The sequence below is a fragment of the Zootermopsis nevadensis genome, unplaced genomic scaffold, assembly GCF_977971745.1.
Source record: "Zootermopsis nevadensis isolate Lab colony 2312 unplaced genomic scaffold, Znev_1.0 Znev_ptg000029l, whole genome shotgun sequence".
In the NCBI taxonomy this organism is placed as follows: domain Eukaryota; kingdom Metazoa; phylum Arthropoda; class Insecta; order Blattodea; family Termopsidae; genus Zootermopsis; species Zootermopsis nevadensis.
In genome coordinates, this window is record NW_028259161.1 from 2,792,082 (window position 1) to 2,812,701 (window position 20,620).

At 35.8% G+C, this 20,620-nt stretch overlaps 2 protein-coding genes across 3 annotated transcripts; one reads left to right on the forward strand and one right to left on the reverse strand.

Moving 5' to 3' along the window:
* The first annotated feature begins 31 nt into the window (after positions 1–31).
* LOC110839079 (ras-like protein) lies at positions 32–15,492 on the forward strand. 2 transcript variants are annotated; one of them, XM_022082910.2, is made up of 8 exons: positions 32–290; positions 3,638–3,686; positions 4,113–4,141; positions 4,226–4,310; positions 5,417–5,559; positions 6,109–6,269; positions 7,074–7,182; positions 13,832–15,492. In XM_022082910.2, the coding sequence occupies exons 1-7, from the start codon at positions 254–256 to the stop codon at positions 7,143–7,145; spliced, it is 576 nt and encodes a 191-aa protein (XP_021938602.1). In that variant the 5' UTR covers positions 32–253; the 3' UTR covers positions 7,146–7,182; positions 13,832–15,492. The 2 variants fall into 2 exon arrangements, with proteins under 2 accessions (XP_021938602.1, XP_021938601.1); XM_022082909.2 differs by lacking the exon at positions 13,832–15,492 and having other exon boundaries at positions 7,074–12,313.
* On the reverse strand, positions 12,291–20,307 carry GCS2beta (glucosidase 2 subunit beta). Its single transcript, XM_022082908.2, has 10 exons — positions 20,135–20,307; positions 18,728–18,940; positions 17,766–17,941; positions 16,909–17,132; positions 16,060–16,297; positions 15,532–15,618; positions 14,899–14,998; positions 14,522–14,712; positions 12,915–13,058; positions 12,291–12,649 (listed from the first exon to the last, which is right to left on the reverse strand). The coding sequence occupies exons 1-10, from the start codon at positions 20,223–20,225 to the stop codon at positions 12,509–12,511; spliced, it is 1,605 nt and encodes a 534-aa protein (XP_021938600.1). The 5' UTR covers positions 20,226–20,307; the 3' UTR covers positions 12,291–12,508.
* Between the last annotated feature and the right edge of the window lie 313 nt (positions 20,308–20,620).

Here is a 20,620-nt window from a genome sequence, read left to right on the forward strand (position 1 = left end):
TTATTTTTGGTCTGCTTGATTAGCAACACTGTAAAGGCGGCGCAATGGTCAAAGGGAAAAGAGATACTCTATGTGATAGTAGTGTTGCAGTGCTAGCCAATAGCCTCCTGCTGAAGGTGTTGGCGTGAAATAGTTCACTTTCTAAGTGTCACTTTATTTTATTTCACTAATGAAGAGGATCTCGCCCTCCTGAAGAAGAGCTGGGAGCATTTTAATTGAGCTCAGTTTTGTGCATTATCCGCTGTTTGTCTTAATGAAAATGACGGAGTATAAACTGGTTGTCGTGGGAGGTAAAAACTTTTCTTATCAAATTTTACTTCGTTATGAAAGCCTTTCTCACAGCAGATGTACATTTATTTTGAAAATTTAAGTTTATGATTTGAAGCTTTTGCGGCGACGTAACTCAGTAAAATCTCGGGCGATCAGCCCCATCAAATTGTTAAAAGACGAAATCGACGTTTCAGGGAACATCTTTGCCCCCATCATCATGGTTCTGATGTCTTTAACCATTTGACGCTACTGATCGCTCGAGATTTTATTGAAAATTTGAGTTGTCGGCTTATACATTTCAAAATGCTTCGAATTACTCGTTTATGGAGCGTCTTATTGAAATATTTACTCCATAAGAGCCAAGTGCATGAAGTTAAGTGGATTATAAAGAATCTTCAGTTTTGTTTTTGCAAACATGCGAATTCTTTAATTTTTTAAAATGCAATAGTTGTAATGATAATGACGCAGGTGTCAACTTATTTGTTAATACTAGGCATGTTTAGTTTACAACAGTATTACAGGAGTATTTTCAATCTTCTGTCATTTTTTGGTGTATTTGATTTTTGAAGACAGATGCGTAATAATGTTCACTAGGACCCTTGTGCTATGTGTCATTGCTGTGATGGAAATTGTTGTTGGTCCTTCATTGTCTAGCAGAAATTTGTACATGTTTTATTTTAGGAAGGATGTTTTTATTATTGAATTTCAGTAGGTGCTCCACAAAATACATTGCAAGTTTCATGAATGACAATGTCAATAAGTCCTATTGTAACAATATGTTAAATGACCATTGTTAATGTTAGTGTTACATCAAGACTTCAGTGGATTGAAGATGTGGAAATGCCTGTCCATTATAGAGAACTACCATACCTAGACAAGAATAGTGGTTTCCAGTTTGTATATAAACTAAAAGTTTCCTAATGTTTGTTGGCATTACTATATAACAGTTTAAGTCTCGTGTAGGTTTGATTGGTTATGTGAGGCCTTGTGCTATGATACATCTTTTGGCTTGGGCTTATGAAGGATCTGTGGAATGTAAATAAATTCTATTCTATTCTGTTCTAGCAATAACTCTAAATAAAACTGAGACTGAGCTGCAAATTTTTGTGGTCTCTGTACTGTAAAGTTATTCTGAATTCTTTACCTTACCTGACTGAGTAGTCAGTCTTTGATTATATTACAAACACATATAGCCCCACATTAATTTTTATACACTATTCTTTTTATTTGTCATTGTTTTTAGTTTGGCTTGTTAAGGTCAGATTTTTGTGTTTAATCCAAAATTTACTTCATGCTCATTACCTTTTAAAAGATTTCTCTATTTTGTCCTCAGTTTTATTGCACCAAGTGACTGAATTGTATACTTTGTGCATAATGTTAAGGGAACCATTCCCACTTATTCTGTACCACTGTTTTTCTTCCCCAACATAGAGTTGTTGAGATTCATCACCACTATCATATCACATGTCCCATGTTTGAAATGTAAGGTTTGTACTCAGAATTGTATAGAAGATTCAGATATTTTCTCAGTGCATAAGAATAACATTGTGAAGACATGTTGAAGCTGAAGTCTTTCTTTATGTTAGTTTCTTTTATTTAATTTACAAGCTACATAAACAAAAGAAGATAGTAATGCACCTTATATTATTTTCCTTAATTAGTCAGTATTTTGACTAGCTACGAGTTGGACGACTGGGGTTCAATTCTCGATGGGGCAGAGGATTTTTCCTCTAGCCTCTGCATCCAGACTGGCTCTGGAGCCTACCCTACCTCGTGTTGTATGGGTACTGGGGTCCTTTCCTGGAGGTTAAGCACAGCTGGTGTGTGATACTGACCACTCATCCCATCTAGTGCTGAGGTCAAGAATGAGTAGGAGCTCTACCACCTCTTCCCTCAAGTGCCTGCATGGTGTATAGTGGGACAGCTTTACTTTTATTTATTGATATAAGAATAAATGGTAAAAATATGTGTGACTGACAGACTAGCAGATTCATTGTGTGTCATTTGTAGTGCCTCAGTTTATTATAAATTTATTGTTGTTTTTGTTATTATTATTGTACAGTATTTTGTCTGTTATTAAGGTATGAAACTTATAACCAGAATATTGCAAACTTTGAAATAGACTGTTGAGTTCTGTACAAGATCTGATGCCCTGTATAAATCAGTTTGTGAGTTTGTATTAATTTTAAGACTTCACACATAGGAAGTGTAATTATGTGGAATAAGTGTGAAATAGATATTTAGATGTGTCTGCATTATGCCAGGTTTCATGGCATAGGAATTGCTGCAGTAAAACACTTAAGCTGTAAGATCTTCAAATTAACTGAATTGAGTGACCAACTGATACTTTGGCTGCCTTTGCTATGGGTTGAGTTGTGGTGGTTTTAGTGTTCTAAGTATTTATTGCAGAACAGTTCTTTGCCAAAGATGTTAACTACAATACATTTAATTCTTGCTACTGTATTTTAAGTACACATATGTTTGTTTGTATTTTGTAGCACAGTGGCCCTTTTCAGAGTCACGTGTTCTTGGCGGTTTGCAATCCTGCAGAGTACCTATTAAAATTGCCTTGTCCACCTGTCTTTCCACATGGTAATAAAACTTAAGAACAGATAAACAAGTGTTGATCAAATTTTATATTGCAGAATTTTACTGAAATTTTTGAGCCATTTCAGTTTTAATTTACAGTAGACAGTTTTAATGACCACTTTGTTTAAAAGCATTATGCTTTTTTGATATCTTATGAAGATAGGAAATTCTGCATAAAGCAAATACTTCAGTTATTTCTGCAGATCACATTAACGAAGAAACAACAAATAAAAGTCTTTTATGAGTTTACAGTGCATTTAAAACAGATTTGTTATGTTCTGTTCATTTGGTGCTGTATTACAGGGTAACCTTGAAGCATGTATCAAACTTAATTTTCTTTTACTGTCTATAGTAACAGTGAATAGTGAAGCCTCAGTCACATTGTTTATTCATTCAGTATATAGTTTTGACTAGTCATCAATCTGAATTTCTGTTATCTAACAGTTTTATGCAGTTACACATGAATTTATTGTAAGAGTTCAGTAGTTGTTATTATTTAGTCTAGTGGAAAGCTTTGGATGATTCCTTTCAAGGTGAAAAAGTTTTGTGTGAGTTTAGTATTGTTTGTGTATTGTTTCTGTTAAGTGTACATTGCATATTTTTACAATATTGTTTATATTGCACAGTGAACTTGCAGGATTTTATGCTGCTGATGTCATCAGGTTATGTGTGCTGTTGCCCCAACATGTAACAAACACTAACCCCAATTTATTCATGGCATAACAGATGGTTATGAGACATCAAATATAGTTCTAATTTTTCATTTCTTTCTCCCCAGCTGGAGGTGTTGGAAAAAGTGCCTTGACAATTCAGCTGATACAGAATCAGTAAGTGTATTCAGTAATTTGATGAGGATTGACAGATTGATTCTTCATTTTCATGATAGTGATGTAATTTCAGTTTTGTGGTTTGAGCTGTGATAAATCTGTTGCTTTTATCCTTTTTAGGAATGTACCAGTACAGATAAATTAGTGTCATGAGTTGATAAAAAGGCAGTAAAAAGACTGATGCATAAATTTTTCTCAGAAATACATCCCATTCATCCTGCTTTAAAAGTTAGGAGATAACAGGATATGAGAAATTCATCCAAGCAAAATAGTGCTTCTCAGCTTAAATTTTTTTTACCAGGCACTGGATGTACTTTAAATGTAGTCTCAATATTTGGTAACTCCTAAATTACAGAGAATTTTGTCAGAAATAAATGTGTTTTGTTGTGAATTGAAATTACTAATAAAGATTGTGTTGTTTTTCAGTTTTGTTGATGAATACGACCCAACAATAGGTAAGCTCTATTCTTGACATGCAGTTGACATACATGTATGTGTGGGAGCCCTGTTAGACTCACTCTTCTTCCTTTTATTTGCAGAGGACTCATATCGAAAGCAGGTTGTCATTGAAGGTGAAACTTGTTTGTTGGATATTCTGGACACAGCGGGACAAGAGGAATACAGGTCTGTGTACTGGTTGTTTTGATGACGCTTATTTGCTTCATATTCTGAGTTGCTTGCAAAAGTACAATCAACAGAGAGTGGTTGACATTGGTCAGAAAATGCAGTAACTTGATACCTGTATTATTGCAGCCTTCTTTTGATTTTGAGTTATTTACAGTGTGAAGAGAGGGAGAGGTAAGGCAGGTAGTACAGATATTGATCCACATATACTCGAGCTGTCTGCAGTGAATTTTGACATGAAGTCTTCTGATTGATTATAGTTGACTAAACTGCAATGGCTGTGAGTTCAATCAAATATTCAGACTTAAGGAAACCAAATGAAGACTTAACATGGTGGTATTTCAGTCAGTGAAGTAATTTCGTGTTGGCTGATTGAGGTTTGGTTCCTGATAGGATCATAACTATGTCTGCACTGACTGGGGACTATTCAAGCTCCTGTTTAGAGGGCTGTCTCAAGTAGTGTAAAGGTTAAGAATTTGTCGACCTTCATGTCCCACCACCAAACATAATGCATAAAGTATTAATATAAGTATTTATAAATAAGAAAGTAAGGAAATTGGGTCAGAAGATTTGTCAATGGAAGTGTTTAATAGTCATGTTGCTTGTTTGTGTATTCCATTGGATAAAACAGAATTTTTATCATGAAAAGTTGTGAAGTCTATTCAGAATTAAACTAGGGGCTTACGTTTCTTATAGTATTGTTTTTTTATCATTTCACATTGACTTAAATCCCAGACATTATATTGCCATTGAACAAATTTTTCACTGTGGGGTTAGTATTTTCTATAGTATTGCATAAAGAACACTTTATTGCTCCATCAAGCAGACTGCAATTTCATCCTACAACAAAACTCAAAGACTTTCTTTTTAAATTAAGTCAATCCAAGCGCAGTATTTGTTACAGAGGCTTTCTTTATGACGTGTTACTAAGTATGAACTTGAGTCTTCACGAGGCAGCCAAAGCCTGTTGAATTTTGTCATGTGCCACAATCTTTCACTAGTGTGCAGGCAAATGCAATTGTTCGGAGACCTATATGTTATTACAGAGAAATGCCAGTGAAGTATTTTATAACATTATTTGAAAATAATGTGTTTTCAATTTTCAGTGCTATGAGAGATCAGTACATGAGGACAGGAGAAGGTTTCCTACTTGTATTTGCCATAAACAATGCCAAATCATTTGAAGATATCAGCATGTATCGAGAACAGATTAAAAGGGTTAAAGACGCAGAAGAAGTGCCAATGGTTTGTAAGTATATGGGAATAGGTTCATGCTGTATTTGATTGTTGGAGTTGGTACCTCAGTATAAGTTACCACAACAAATTTTACAGAATTAATTCCATGATTTTTGAACTCCCCTGTATTATAAGTGAGATACTGTTAATACCATTAGACATGAACCTGAATCAGTCCACAACTATTTCCATAATGTTGTCTTCCCATACCAAATGTTTCATCACCAGAGTTTAGTACAAATTTTAACCCCAAATCTTGGTTTTTGTCTAGTGTTTTGCAACCTCTTTAATTTGTGCACAGTGAGGATAATTGATGATAAATCCTAAATTTCTCAGGTACTTAATCCTTCTTATGCCCAGATATTTTTTTTAGTTGTCAGATGTTTGCAGGTTATGTTCTTCCTAGAAGAGAAGAGACCATTTCTGACATTCATCATTATGTGTTCTTAATGCAGATGATTTGTTCATGCCATTGTGGTTCAGATCTTTTAAACTCCTGATGTGCTGCCTTCTTATGTAGCTTAAAGTTATTTTAGATGAGGAAATCTGTTCTGTTTCACAGTGGTGGGCAATAAATGTGACTTGCCAACCCGGGCTGTGGAAGTGAATCAAGCACAAGAAGTTGCCAAGCAGTACATGATTCCCTTTGTAGAAACATCAGCCAAAACACGACTTGGAGTGGATGATGCCTTCTACACATTGGTTCGGGAGATTAGGAAAGATGTAGGTGTAGTTACAAATCATATGTTTATAGACATGCTATGGATATGAAATAAATTTATTCTTAATTACACTTATGTCAAAATATATCACCCACTTAAGGTGATCAGTCTTATTGTTACATGAAGGTGATGCACCAACATCAGAAAGTAACAGATTTTTACTCATTTCCAAATAATATTGCATAGGCAACTGGTGCTTATTATAAGAAAATAACTGAGGCATCCATACCTTTTAGTACAAATTCTGGTTGAGGACACTACACTGGTGGGGAACTGTTTGGGAGAGGTTGAAATGAGTCTTAGACTAAGTGGCTCGGGCTTTGTTTATGGCAATGAACCTGTGAGTTCCATAGCAGCAACAGGGAACATTATGATTGACAACTTAATGAACATTAAGCCATGGATCAGATCTCTTCATTTTATTACATAATCCAGGTAGTTGAATAGTTCATTAACAGTGATGACCTAACAAAGATCAATATGACAGGTTACAGGATTTCAGTTCTTGGCAGGGGCAGAGGTTTCTTTTTTTATTATGATTACATCGAGACCAGTTCAGGAACCAACACAGCTTCCTCTCTATTGGGTGGGTACTGTTCTCACCCACCACTCCCTGAGAATGAAATTGGGCAGGGTGTGAAGTTAATTACTCACTTTCATCTTGTCTTAAGATATATAATACACAGAATGTTATGTACAAGTCATCATGGACAACAACATTAACTTTATCTTTTTTCTTTAATGTAGTCTATATTGTCGTCAGGGCTTTACATGCCTTCTGTTATGATGATACTTTTCTTTACAGAAAGAGCACCGTGGAAAAGACAGAAAGAAGCATCGAATAGGCTACAGATGGAAGCTGTGTTGTCTTTTATAATCATGACAAAGATTGTAACGTGTGGCACCAGTGTCAGGTAAAATATTTTTTGGAACTGACACCAGTTGGTAATGCTGTGGTCTTCACTGCCAGGCAGAAGGTGCATTGTTGAAAATTACACCAAAGGTTTCATGTGCTGGCATCATATTTTTAGTAGGTGAAGAATGTATTGCTATTTTTCTAACATGGACAGAAACTGTTAGAATACATTCCAGTGGCAGTTACAAGTACAATGTGAAACCGTTTTGTGTGACCTGTATTACTCCTCTTTTCTTATTACTATTAAATAGTTTGATTGCTTCCAAAAGAGGCAAGGTACCAGAAAGACAGCTGCTACTGTGAACATCTTTTGAAGGATTATATGTTATTGATAATTCCAAAGCTATATGTTGTTACAGTCCAACTCTGAATGCCAGTCATTCAAAATGAATTTAAATTTTTAAACATTGTTGTTAAATATGTAATTCTAGAATATTTTCTCAGATTTTATTATGCTGTAGTAATTTAGATAAGCCAGGTGTATTTCTCTTGAGTGTTTGTAGTTGAGGCCCTGATATTTATGCAGCATTGTAAAGTATGCTATGTGTAGGAGTGGCCCAAATCATTATTTATTATGATTGCGTTCCCTTCTTCATCATATCATGTTTGATTTTGAAAGACTGGTCTGAGCAGGACAGGTTTCACAAACTTTGTTCAAATTGTTAATGTGGTCAGACTCAGAGTGCAGACAGAAGTTCTGAGCAGGTTGTGCATAATTCCTTAACAGCTGCTTATTTTATAAGTCAAATGTTTGTTAATGTCTCTGATAATGAAAAGAGTCTACTTGGTTAACTGAGACACTGGTGAGAAGGTAATATTAAAATGTATCTTGGAGATACAAAAATGTTAGCTGACTCAAGATAGGGTACAGTGTTGGGCAGGCTTTTGTGGTGATGGTAACCAAACTTTGGGTTCCATGATAAGATTACATTTCTTTGCCCACTGTTTTTTCTGATTAGAAACAGTTGTCATGTCTACATGGATGTCACTGTATACCATTTCTTATGGAACCTGTTATAACTGACTGCAACAGTGTGCAGAATGCTCAGACTGAATGAGGAGGATCAAGGATGCAATGTAACATTTTAGAAAGCAGTTGGCCAGTCATCTGAACTTTTCTGGAATACAAGCTGCTTGTGTCAATGACAAGTATTTACAGTTCCCTTTCTTCTCACTGTGTGCACTTCAGTATGTCATACCAAAATTGACTCTCTCTCTTTTGTCTCCTATGCAACTGCTGCAGTATTTCCTTAAAATGTGCTGGTATGGCTTGCTTTTACATTATCTTTAATTTGTTCATATTCATCCTGCTGCTTCTCTAAGTAATCTCTGCACTTGGCAAACAGTTGATCAGATTTTATTGTGAAAGTTTGTTTGATTTAGGATTAGTTGGTAAGGCCCTGTCATTTACCAGTCTGTTCTCCTCTGCCTGTTAGTGTTGCAGTGTTGTAACTAGGTTTGTTGAATATTGGATTTTCCACTCGGTGTATTTGTCTAAAATTTCTGAGCTGTAAATTCAAACATTCATCAGGATATCTGCCTTTGATAGGTTAAGTATTGTGCCTCTTCTACACTACAACCACATATCTATGTTTTTTTTATGTCTGAACTGTGGTATCTGCTTTATCTGGTTTAATACAGGCTGGGAATACATGCCAGCTGATATGTTCTTGGATTATTTAACATTTTTTCAGGTACATATTTTCCCATTTGTAATGCATCAGTTACAAGGAATTACAATAAATTGAAGGACTGAATTTCTTATGGCCTGTTGTGCTTGGAATGAAATAATGAGATTATATAGTGGCAGAAGTATTAATTATAGCATTAATTTATATTCAATCTTATTCAAGATAATGCAGCAGGACACTGCCATGTCATTGTTTCTCACTGTTTAGTTCCCAGTTTCAAAATTTGATGGCTGCATCCAGACACTTGCATTTCTGTTGTTGCATACCAGAAGTGGCCAAGTGTGTGTGCATTTTCTGATTTGTACTATTGAGGAAATGAGCTGAGGAGTGCTTCAGTGTACTCATTATAGGCCAGTGATTCCAGTCCCTTTGGGCTGCTGAAGTAGTCAGTGGGTGGCCAGAAGTTTGAACATGACTAGCAGATCCATGTCATTTCCTGCATTAGCTTTCAGAAACTTGCTTGCAGCTGTGTTTAGACTTTGTTCATTGATGGAAAAATTGCACTGAATTGAAGGCTGATTTATGTAGAGAAATAGAGGGCAAATAAAAGAAGTCCTTAAATGTATTGTATGCTCCTTATAGCTCTGAAAGAACTGCACATTATACCTGTGCACATGAAACTGTTACTTATTTTACTAGAAGCTACAATTGAAAATGTTGGTACTTTTTGATTTAATTTTTCTTCTGTGTGGCAATGATGAAATATTTGATTGTGGTTGGGAAGTTTGAAATTCAGCATTAAATTAGGACAAAAATATTTTGACTCATCCTTTGGCAGTGTTAGCAATATCACAGTGATAGACCATGTGTGATAACAGCCTATTTATTATAGGAGATTTTCTTAGAACTGGCCACTTCCTTCTGTCTGTCACACCACTCCATTGATGATTGAATGTTGTTTGAACATAGATGTCTGTAGTTTCCTGTCCTGTGTAGAGCATCTTATATTGCACCTAGAAGAAGGGAAGTCTCCATTCATTTGTTGTAAAACCACGAAGTTCAAGGTGTTGCGTAAATACCTGGGCCGAAATTTCTTTAGTAATGAGCTGTGGTACAGTCAAAGCAGTCTATATGATGTTATGTAGACTGTACTTGTTACTTCTGATTATCTGTATTTTACATTGTCAGTTTTTTGCTGTGCAGTTTTTAATCACATAAATTGTAAAACGATCTCATTGTGGGAGGAAGTGTGAGGCCAATTTCAAATCATGTGCCTGTTAGTGCAGTATCATTTTAATTATATGCTGTGAAGGTAGGGAGGGAGCAGTCTTCTACTTTCCAAGGATGGGATTTTCTCTTAATCTGAATATGGATGGTTTTAAGCTGCTTTCATACTGTTTCACTGTGTATGTATGTGTGTGTGTGTGTGTGTATATATTGCATTGTCACCTGAATTATTTTATTAAGGTTCCATTTGGCAACCAGCATCCTGTTCCAGCAGCACATACAGGCAGCGACATAACACTGCTGCTGTTTATGAAATGTGTAGGAGTCAAAATTTATTTTGCTATCATTTGCTTAGTACAGACATGTCACTGAACTAAGCCCCCATCAAGCAAGGTTTTGCACTTTATTTTTAGGGGCAAGATAGCTAGAGGGCTAAACACAAGGGGATGCACAATAAATCAGGCAGTCATGGTGCCAGGGTTATTAATTGCCCACCAATTATTACACCATTTATTCAAGATTCTATATGAGGTTTTCAAAACTGAAAACGTTTATTGTGGTTGTCTGGGTTGTAACATTCTGTAGTGTTCTATGTGGTTACCAATGTTTTGCAGGAATGTATCACCTCAGTTTTCAGGGTAGATGAATCTGTATGGTCATCTGAAACATTCGTAACCACCTACAACACTGCAAGGCATTTTAACCCAAAAGACCATAGCTAACAAAGTTTTTATTTAGTTACTACATATGATATAAACCACTCTAACTTACGTAATGTAACGTGCTAAATTTGGGTTACATTTACAAGAATATGTTCATACTGTCTATATATTTTTAAAGCTATGCACTTACTAGGAATTTTATAAAATGCTTGATCATATTTGCATTCACACTGACAGAAACCACTGAATTGGTGTGTTAAGTGTAAGAAAGTAGCTGTGTGATACCACAGACTTAGCAAATGCTCATATCAGTAACGGGTTTTTTGAAGAGTGACAGCACATACAGCATTAAACTTGAGGTTTGGGATTCAGTTCTCAGCTTCTGCAAGAGTGTTCTCTCAAAAGAGACAGCCTTCACTTGCCCTAGCAGCAGTTTCAAAACTTAGATAGCTATGCCCCCTTTACAGAGTAGATTTACCAGCTTACTGAAAATAACAGGATGAGGAGCTTCATAATGTATACCCTTCACTTAATATTGTTATGGAGGTGAAATTAAGGATGAGATGGATGGTGTTCTTAGTGAGGTCTCAGATATGTGCACATCCTAGTTTGGTCAATAAACTTAAGGAATAGACAACTTGGGAGATGTAAATAGAGAAGGGAATATTCATAGGTATCTCAGAGAAATACAATGCAAAGAGGTCGAATACAATAATGAACAGCTTTACTTATACTTTAATGAACATTAATATTTTTGTAAATGCAGGCAGTTTCCTTCTCAGCTGAATAACTCAGTTTCCAAGGCAGAACCTATATCTTGCAGTTAGTCCTCTTTCTGGATCATCCTTGGTTCTTTGTAGTGGTGATTAGTTACACGAACAACAGTGATTCAAATTTGTGAATGTTCTTCATTCTCTCTAACAGCAGCAGCAGAAATTTTCTATTAAATGGCATACAGTCATTACTGAAAGAAAGATATTTGTAGCTTACAAAATACTATGCTCCTTCGTGACTTGCAGCCAGGATTTAGAATATTTTATGAATTAAAATGTCTTTATACAGATAAGTCATAATTATTCTTTTTCAGAAGTTTCCAATTCAGAGGCAATAACTGGAAATTCAGATATCAAAACTTTGGTTCAACAGAATAAAATGTACTGTTTTATTGTTTGCAGTGTCATATGTGTCTTTAATTCAGGGGACAGAAAAATCATGCAACAAAAACACTTTATTGCAAAGCTTCACAAATCGATTGTGCTGTTGGTCTGTCATATTTCAGAAGGAATTCTTTCTGCCAGGGAGGGGAGAATTTAATTTGTAACTCCTCACACTCAGTCCTATACAAAACAGGGATGCTATCAAACCGACTTATTTGTGCCATGAGGGGTGGGGGACACACCCCTTTGTTTGGAAGTTGTTGTGATGTCAACTTTATATAGGTTTTGGTGGTGTGCCCTGTTGGAAGCAGCCTCTCAGTGTATTTTCCTGTGCATGTCCAACAAGTTGTGCAACTATTGAAAGAATGGGTTCATGTTCAATGTATTGATATTTATGGTACATATCTTTTCTCTCAAAAGTACCTCAAATAAATTACAGAACTTTTATTTTACCGATATTATTCTTTTTCAGCAATTGGAATGTACAATCCCTTAGAGGGGAGCAAATTTGTTTACATGTCTTAACTACAAACTAGGTGACTTATTCTTTCTTTTATTGTAGTTCTATTTTTACAATGTTCTTCCTCATGTCAACTAGTTTCCTTGCATTACCAATGATTCCATTTTACCAGACTCATTAAAATATCCTACAACTCATCATGCACTTGAGTTTCTGTGCCTTCCACCACCTGGCAGATGGATGGTGTCTCAAATTCAAACACATATTCACATCTATTTGGTTCACTCACTGATGTTACTGTGTTTTCTGTGCTACATCTCATCTTTACCTGCAAAAAACAGTAAATCAAAACCTGTTACTTGGTAGATATGAGTTCCTGTTTTATTTTTCTTTACTACATTAGTAAGTCTCAGATGGGCAATAGCTGTTTTTATATGTTAAGGAGTTCTATCTAATATTCAGCCTTTTTAGTCATTTAACTGATCATAAATATTTGCCAAGGAGACTGGATTCAAAAGACCTATATTCCAGTTGGTTAAAATTTTGTCTTGAGAGACCTACATCAGTTCAAAATCATCTCATTCAAGGCTTACCCTTGTGGATCGTTGCGGTCCATTCCAACATGACTGCCCCTTGTCATACATCATCTCCAGGTATTTGTCATCTTCAGGACCCACCCAGTTATTCCAGGTTCCTAACCGAGTATCAGCTCCACCTGATTTTGGTCTTTGTGTCACCTGTTAACATTTTACACTGTTCAAGTTCCAAGTAGGTGTACAGCAATGGATTCCAATCTGATGATATACTCTAAACTACTCACTATAAGCATTTTATAATTAAGAAGTGAGTGTTAATGTAAAGAGGACCTGACATTTTTAATGTGCTGCAAAAATAAGAGATATTTGTGCGTGCACTGTATAGGAAAAACACTTTACTTTCAAAGGGTTAAAAAATTACAAACATGCTTGGCAAGTGTAGTGGCAGTTTTACAGTTGAAAAAATATGCATACTAAATTTCACCATATTTTTCAGTCCACCTGCCTATAACAACTCAAAAAACCACCAAACAAATTTTTGTGAAATTTGATACTGGGAATCTTACTAAATTTTGTTGGCATAATCTAATTTTGGTTAAATTAGCTAACAGTAACTGACAAAACCTCTTCATGAATTTCTCCACAAACCTCATGCAGTAAACAGACAAAAAAACTGTTATTAGCAGAAGTTGCAGAGAAATTTTAAACTCACATTTAGTGCCCAATACATTTTTCCCATATGTCATATGGTTTTTTAATATTAACCTTCATTCTGTTATAATTTCAGAACCATTGGACTGATCTTGATCAGATTTTAGACTGTCAGAACTTGCTTGTCCACCTTGCCTTTTTTGTGATATTTAGAGGATAGTAGCAGAAATTAGCATTCATAAATTGAAAGTCTAGAGACAGTAACAGAGGGAATGCACTAGAACTCTTATGCTATGTGTACATTTCATAACTTGTTCTTTCAGATGCCAGCATAAAATGGTGTCATAAGAATGCAGTTCTTACACGAAATGCTAGCTGTTATGTAAAGACAAGCACTATTACAAAGAAAGAAGTGGTATGTGGAATAAAGTGGCAAACAATAAAGGATAGATAAATATCCATACATAGAAAATGAAGTGGAGGAGGCATGACAGACAGCAGAAATGTCTGCCTCCATTACAAGTATTACACAATGTGCCTCACAGCTGAGTCAACATATGCAAAGAAGTGACTGCATTATAATTGGATATGGAGAAGGCATCTGATTATCAGTGGTGTTTGGAATTGATGTACTCATTGATGGCTCTGGAACAGTTGCAGGGGGAAGACACTAATATTTCACAGATATAACTGCTTAATACTTGGGTCAAGTCACAAATATTATCTTTTATCTCTAAGTAGTTCAGAAATGTTCAAGTGACTAATGCACAGCAAACAGAACTGATCAGTCTACAGTATTATGATTGTATTGTGCGATTCCTCTGAGATTACTTCTGTTGAAGGTACTGTTTGAACTTTGTCTTATGCCTTCTCCTCTGATAGTGGCAAATACTTTCCAGTTTTCTTGGTATTTCTATGTACCAAGATGTTTTACTCAGTTGTACTGGTATGTAAAATGAATAAGTGCACTGTGTTTCTTTATTATGCCATATGTGACAAAGTACAATTCTTACCTGATCAAAAGGACACAGTTTATACGTATATTCAAAATCTGTGTATTCAAAGCATTCTCCATCCAGAGGAGCAAATTCTTCTTCAACTCCATAATCTTTCTCGAGTGACTCTTCAATCTGACGTATTTCTCGTTGTACATCTCTTAGAGCTCGGTCTGCTTCCTCAAAGTCAGAGCGAGCTTTGGAAGCCTCTGTAAGAAACATGCAAATTGTGTTAGTCTTACAGTACATAGTTTCTATATCCCCAAAGTCTCTCCCAGTTTTACTACAAATAACATCCATTGTAGTGGATATAGTGGATATTTTCTCTTAATGTAACTCATTTTTTGATAGGTACATTTTACTTGCAACTTCTCTTCTAAAAATTATGAACCAACCATCAATTAATCGCTGAGTCTCTTCATCGTATTTAGGTATCTCCTCTGTTTTTTCTCCTTCCTCTTCCTCTTCTTCATCTTCCTCCTCCTCTTCTTCCTCCTAAAGAAACAGAGTTCCTCTGGCATATTCATTATAGCCAATCAGGTGAATAACTCTGAGCCTTTCTTTTGTTACGATAATTAATTCAAGGCTTGGATAGACAGCACTAGTGGATAAACCAGAAAAGCATACAAAATTTCTGTGCTAAAATCTTTTAAGAAGATATTTTACTTAGAATACCAAGGCAGACAGAAAGACAGTTCTGTAACTTTAAAATCTGGCACTTTTTCAGGGCAGAACATCCTTATTTATCTCATTTACCTAAAAATATCCAGTTACATAACTTAGTTGCAGAACCAAAAATTTGCCACATAATTTATTCTAGCTTGATTAACCTTTATCATACAAGAAAGGGGATTTAAACCTCCCATACCATGGGGCTCTTGGCTGGACTTGGGCTAACAGTTTAGCAATATGCTGTGATACACGGCCAGCTGGACCAAGTGGAAGATGGGACACACAGCTGATGACATTAAAATATCCACTCAACTAAATATCAATGTTCAAGTGTTTTCAATGTTTTCTATACCTACTTCTTCATTTATGTCACTGTCATGCCCATTTTCAAAGTCTTTGTCTTCTGCTTCACCTCCTGCAGCAGAGAAATCTGCAGTTGATTCCTGAAAATATACAAATGTCTGTTGGTAACTACAGTGAGAGGCACAGGATCATGAGTAAGAATGTAGCAGTCCTGCAAAGCATTGCAATACTCATTCCTCTTCCATTTCTATAATGCAGATCCTAAAAAGAACAATCTAGAAAGTCATTGTAACTCTTGTCATTCATTCATTCATTCAATTAAACAGATTCTTAATTTTACCAACAATCAGTAAGTAGTTTGATATTAAAATGTATTTCATGAAGAAGTAAAGGTGTCATACTTCACGTTTGCTGTGAACATATTTTCATTAAATATGATACCAGAAGTCATCAAAGGACATTATCACTTTTACGAAGTTCCCCCATGTAACACACAAATAATCTTAGTAATATGAGGAAGTATTTGTGCTCTAACTTGTTCAATTTCCTAATTTCCCTGCAGAACAAGAGAAATCTGTTACCTGTGCTGTAGTATCAACCTCCACAGCAGAATTTAGCAGTGCTTCAGTAGCTGGAGGTTTGAAGAGCCCGTTGTCCAACATAAGGAAGGGCTTCATTCGTGGCCAGCCAGATGCCAAAAAGTCTTCCCAGTTCAGTTCATCATTTGAATCCAAGAAGAATTTTGCCTCATCCTCTGATACTGCTCCATCTCTGTTCTGGTCAAAAGTCTGTTGAGTTTGCAACTCAAGTATCTCAATTCTACAACATGTAAAAGATGCCCAGTACAGACAAGTATTGGTGTCAAAAGCAGCCTACAGGGGGATGTGAATGCTCTGTGTATTCAGATACTAGCAGAAATTATACATTAATAATTTTGTGATATATTTCATACTACCTCCATATCAGATTTCATTAGGGAGTGTTACTTAATATTTTGTCAAATGGAAAGCAAAACGCATCAATGTGAATAATCGCTCTACAGTTTTACTTAACATAAGTCATAAAGTAATCATAAAAGTAGGGCTCCACACATTATACACCTGAACAATAAATGGAGACTACAGCAGCTTAAGACTACTGTTCAAATCAGTTTTCTTGAGCCCTGTACTGTCTGCTTCTGCTGTGAAAAACAGCTTAGTATAGCAGGTATCCACCCAACAAGAAACATTAAACAAACTGTTTTACTCACAATTTTTAGGTGGATTACTGCAAGTAAGACAGCAGAACAACGTGGTAGAAGCACACCACTCCTCACCCTGTACTTGGTGAATGACATTATCAAATGAGTGGCCCCAAAACCATTCTGGACATTAAGGGCTAAATAAACCCTCCCTATAATTCACTCGTGGAAATGAATTAAAAGCACTCACTTTCCATCCTGATTTGCATCCAATCTGTTGAAGTGTTCAAAAGCCTCTTGTTCACTTATGTTCCTCTCTTCTTCTTGTTGCCTCTGCTTTACTTCTTCCTCAATCTTGCGATATTTCTCCAAGGCCTTGTTCTCCAATACTTCTACTGCTACCTTTAGTATCTCCTTCTCCTTTCTCACACTATCTACCTCAACTTTGTCTTTCTCTAATTGTTCTAATCTTTCCTGGAATGGAAAAAAGTTCCTAACTTCAGAGCATAATGTTACTTAATGTTGGAAGTAAGGGAATGGTAACAGTGAAGCATGGTATCTGTATTAAACCACATGCAGATTAATAGATGAGGTCAGTATAAAAAGTACAGACAAGCATTTATTATACATCACAAGTGAACATGTGATATAATTCTTGATCTTAGGCTTTCTGTAGATACTTTTTTGCACTGAGATGTATAATTTGTTTAAACATATACTATGATTCAATAAGCTTAACAGGTACCATCATCAGGATTAGTAAGAGGCAGAGGCTGTATTACAAATTAGCACAGTCAGTCAACATCTCTGCATCAAGCCAACAATGAGAATCATTGACATATTGTTTCTTTTGATTCATACATGTTTCACCTAAGGCTTCCAAATGTCATATTAGGTCTTCCAGTTGGTACCTGTGGATATGCACATACATTGTTCTGATGGAGAGGTGGTGTGTTAGTCAGGGCACTAAACAACCCACTGAAAGTGATTCAGCCCAAGCCACATGATATGTTCAACATTCAATAATAAAATTACAGTTTTAAGTAGCTTATTCCTGGGTCACAGAAGCTGACAGACTGTCCATACACCTGCAATTATGTAACTTACCTTCTTCTCTTGTTTCAGTTGCTTTCCTTTCTTACTCAGATGAACCCTCATCTCACTGCCCAGCTTGGTCAGTTCAGCAAGTTTCTGGGCTTCTACTCTTGCAGCCTTGCCCAGTTCATTACAGTTGTTAACACATGTGGCTTGGCTGACATACTCATCTGATGCATCACAGCAGTCTGCAAATGTTCATGCACATACCTCAGTCATAGTAGAAGCTGCTAAACAAAATGCTCTCAAACACCTAGCTGTCTTTCTGCCCTACCCTTCACCACACGATCTCTTGTCTTCAATCATTCTAAGTAAACATTTCTTTAATCTTTTCCTCCACATGTTAATTTCTTCAGTTATGTTACTGACCTCCTCACAAGCCTAAAAAATATATAACTGGACTGATTCTTTGGTGAATGACAAGACTTTGGGAATAAAACTCATCATGCAAAAATGTAATACTTATAAATGATTAAACCAATAACTATCCCCAGCATGAACTGTAAAATTATGAAACAAGAAGTATACATTTTAGCAATATCTCCAGAATTCAGTGACTGTGCAAAAAGGAACATAATGATTAGATATGAGATAGAGCAATGATTTCAACATTTTATTCAGGGATCTAGTTTTGCATGTTCACGTTTGATAAACAAATTATAAATTATATGAAATATGAGGCTCTCATGGTGACAGAGATATTGATGCTAGTCTTCTGGATTGCAATTATCAACATAATGCCTATATCTTCAGGGCAGAAGGCAGAACATTTCTCTGAAATGGTGGTTCTACCTACAAGTACACATGGTGTTAAAACCCAAGACAAACATCAACAACTGAAAAAGTATAGTTTTACATTTTTCAGTTCTGTTTAGGATTGGCATGTGTTTCATAAATGTATTATGTTGATCCTCACACTGTCAGCAATGCCAAACTTTCACCATATGTTATGAAGATGATATTTATGTCCCTACCACAAATTCCATCATTGACCCGTGAGGATGGAATGTTGAGTGGACGGTGGCCAGCATTTGTGCAGTGGAATGTGCCATTGGGACAGGCTGATGTTCCTGGCTCATCACTTCCATCCTGGCAATCACAGTAGTCGTCGTTCACGTGCGTAAAAGGTATGGTCTGACTACCATCAAAACACATGAACTCCTTGTCTGGGGCATACAACGAAGCTTCTGGTAATTGAAAAAAGTTTATGTCTGAAATTGGTGAAAGGTGCTGGCATACAAGTACAGAGAGACAATCTTTCCTAATTGTGATCTGATCAAGCTCTGTAACCATATGTGGAAATTATAACTCTTAATGAGTTCTTAATCTCCTGTCATGAATATCATGCAGGCAGCAAGCATTTTGAAATATTTGTAAACTACCATACTACACTGCATAACATCCCAGGGACTCGAGCCACTTTTGTCATTATTCGGTCAATGTATTTTAATCATATTAGTGCCCACATGACTACAATTAAATATAATATGATTTATTCATTTTCTGCTGTATACATTACATACCAAAGGCATTTAATGTTCATTAGAGTACTGACGCAGTCACATTTACTTGAACAAGGGATTTATTTGGTATTAATTTATAACACAAACTATGTGTTTTGGCTTCCAAATGTCTGTTTTTAAGTTCAGCAAAGGAGAGACTGTATAATAGTAGGATTCTAACAATCAATTATGAAATTTATCATTCCTTCAAACCCACAATGACGAAGTGTGCATACATAGAAGAGGGTTTCATTTCTCCCCTTGTTAATTCTCAATGTCCAAATGTATACTGAAAAATTGGCTGGGTATACTTTATTCCAGGCCATTAACCATTGCATCATTATTTTAGTTCAGTGGAAATGATTTCTGGAGGCTCTCTTTCCTGAATAAATCAAGTTTGATATTTTTAATGACGCTAATACAACTTAAATTAACACAGGAGAAGGAAGGTGGTAGTCTGACAGATTTCCAAGAAATGCATGTAAACAGCAATTAAAGCAAGGCACTTTGAAGGGGACGAAGATACGTCAACAAGACACAGGGTTTATTAAAAAGCCCATGTATTGATCCGAATGTATTTTCGATTTATTATGTCCTGCTTCCATGCGAGCTGTCGATCCTTTTCATTTACTGTCAAGTATTCTTTCTTTCTTTCAAGTGGAGAACTGTGTCAACCTCCAGGAACAAGCTTGTGCAGAATTACTAAAATATTTATTAATCTGTCGCATGAGTTTAGAAACGTATATTAGTGAAATTATAACAATGCCTATATGTTATTATTATTATTATTATTATTATTACACAAGCATTTCACACAAATACAAATCGAGCTCAAAACGTACTATATCCTCTTCAAATATTACTTTAAAAATACATTACTTGATAAAGAAACGCCACGCAGCCGAAGATTTTCTGATGATTTGGTTAAATGGAATTTCATAAGTACTAAACACAGTAAACGCAAATACATTTTATTAAAAACTATAGCCGGTTCTCTTACTGCCAACACGTTGTACAATGCCTATTACGCGTGTGTTTACACGCATTCGTTGCTTGGTTTAATCATCTGTGATCACTACTATTCCCTGTGCTTGATATTTGTTAAGCATGTTTAATGTATACCATTAAAATGCTAGCTACACTTACATGTATTCGTAAACATAATTGAAGGACATATGCACACAAATTTGCCATAAGGCAGAGATTCTAAAACTTTTATACCTTGCGCCCCCCTTAAAACATTTCATAAATTTCACGCCCCCCTTCCAGAACAAGTGCAAGCAAACAGATTTGACATAAAATTTAGCAATGAGTATACAGCACTGTAAGACAACTAAACTGCCTCAACCAAGCGAAGGATGTTAA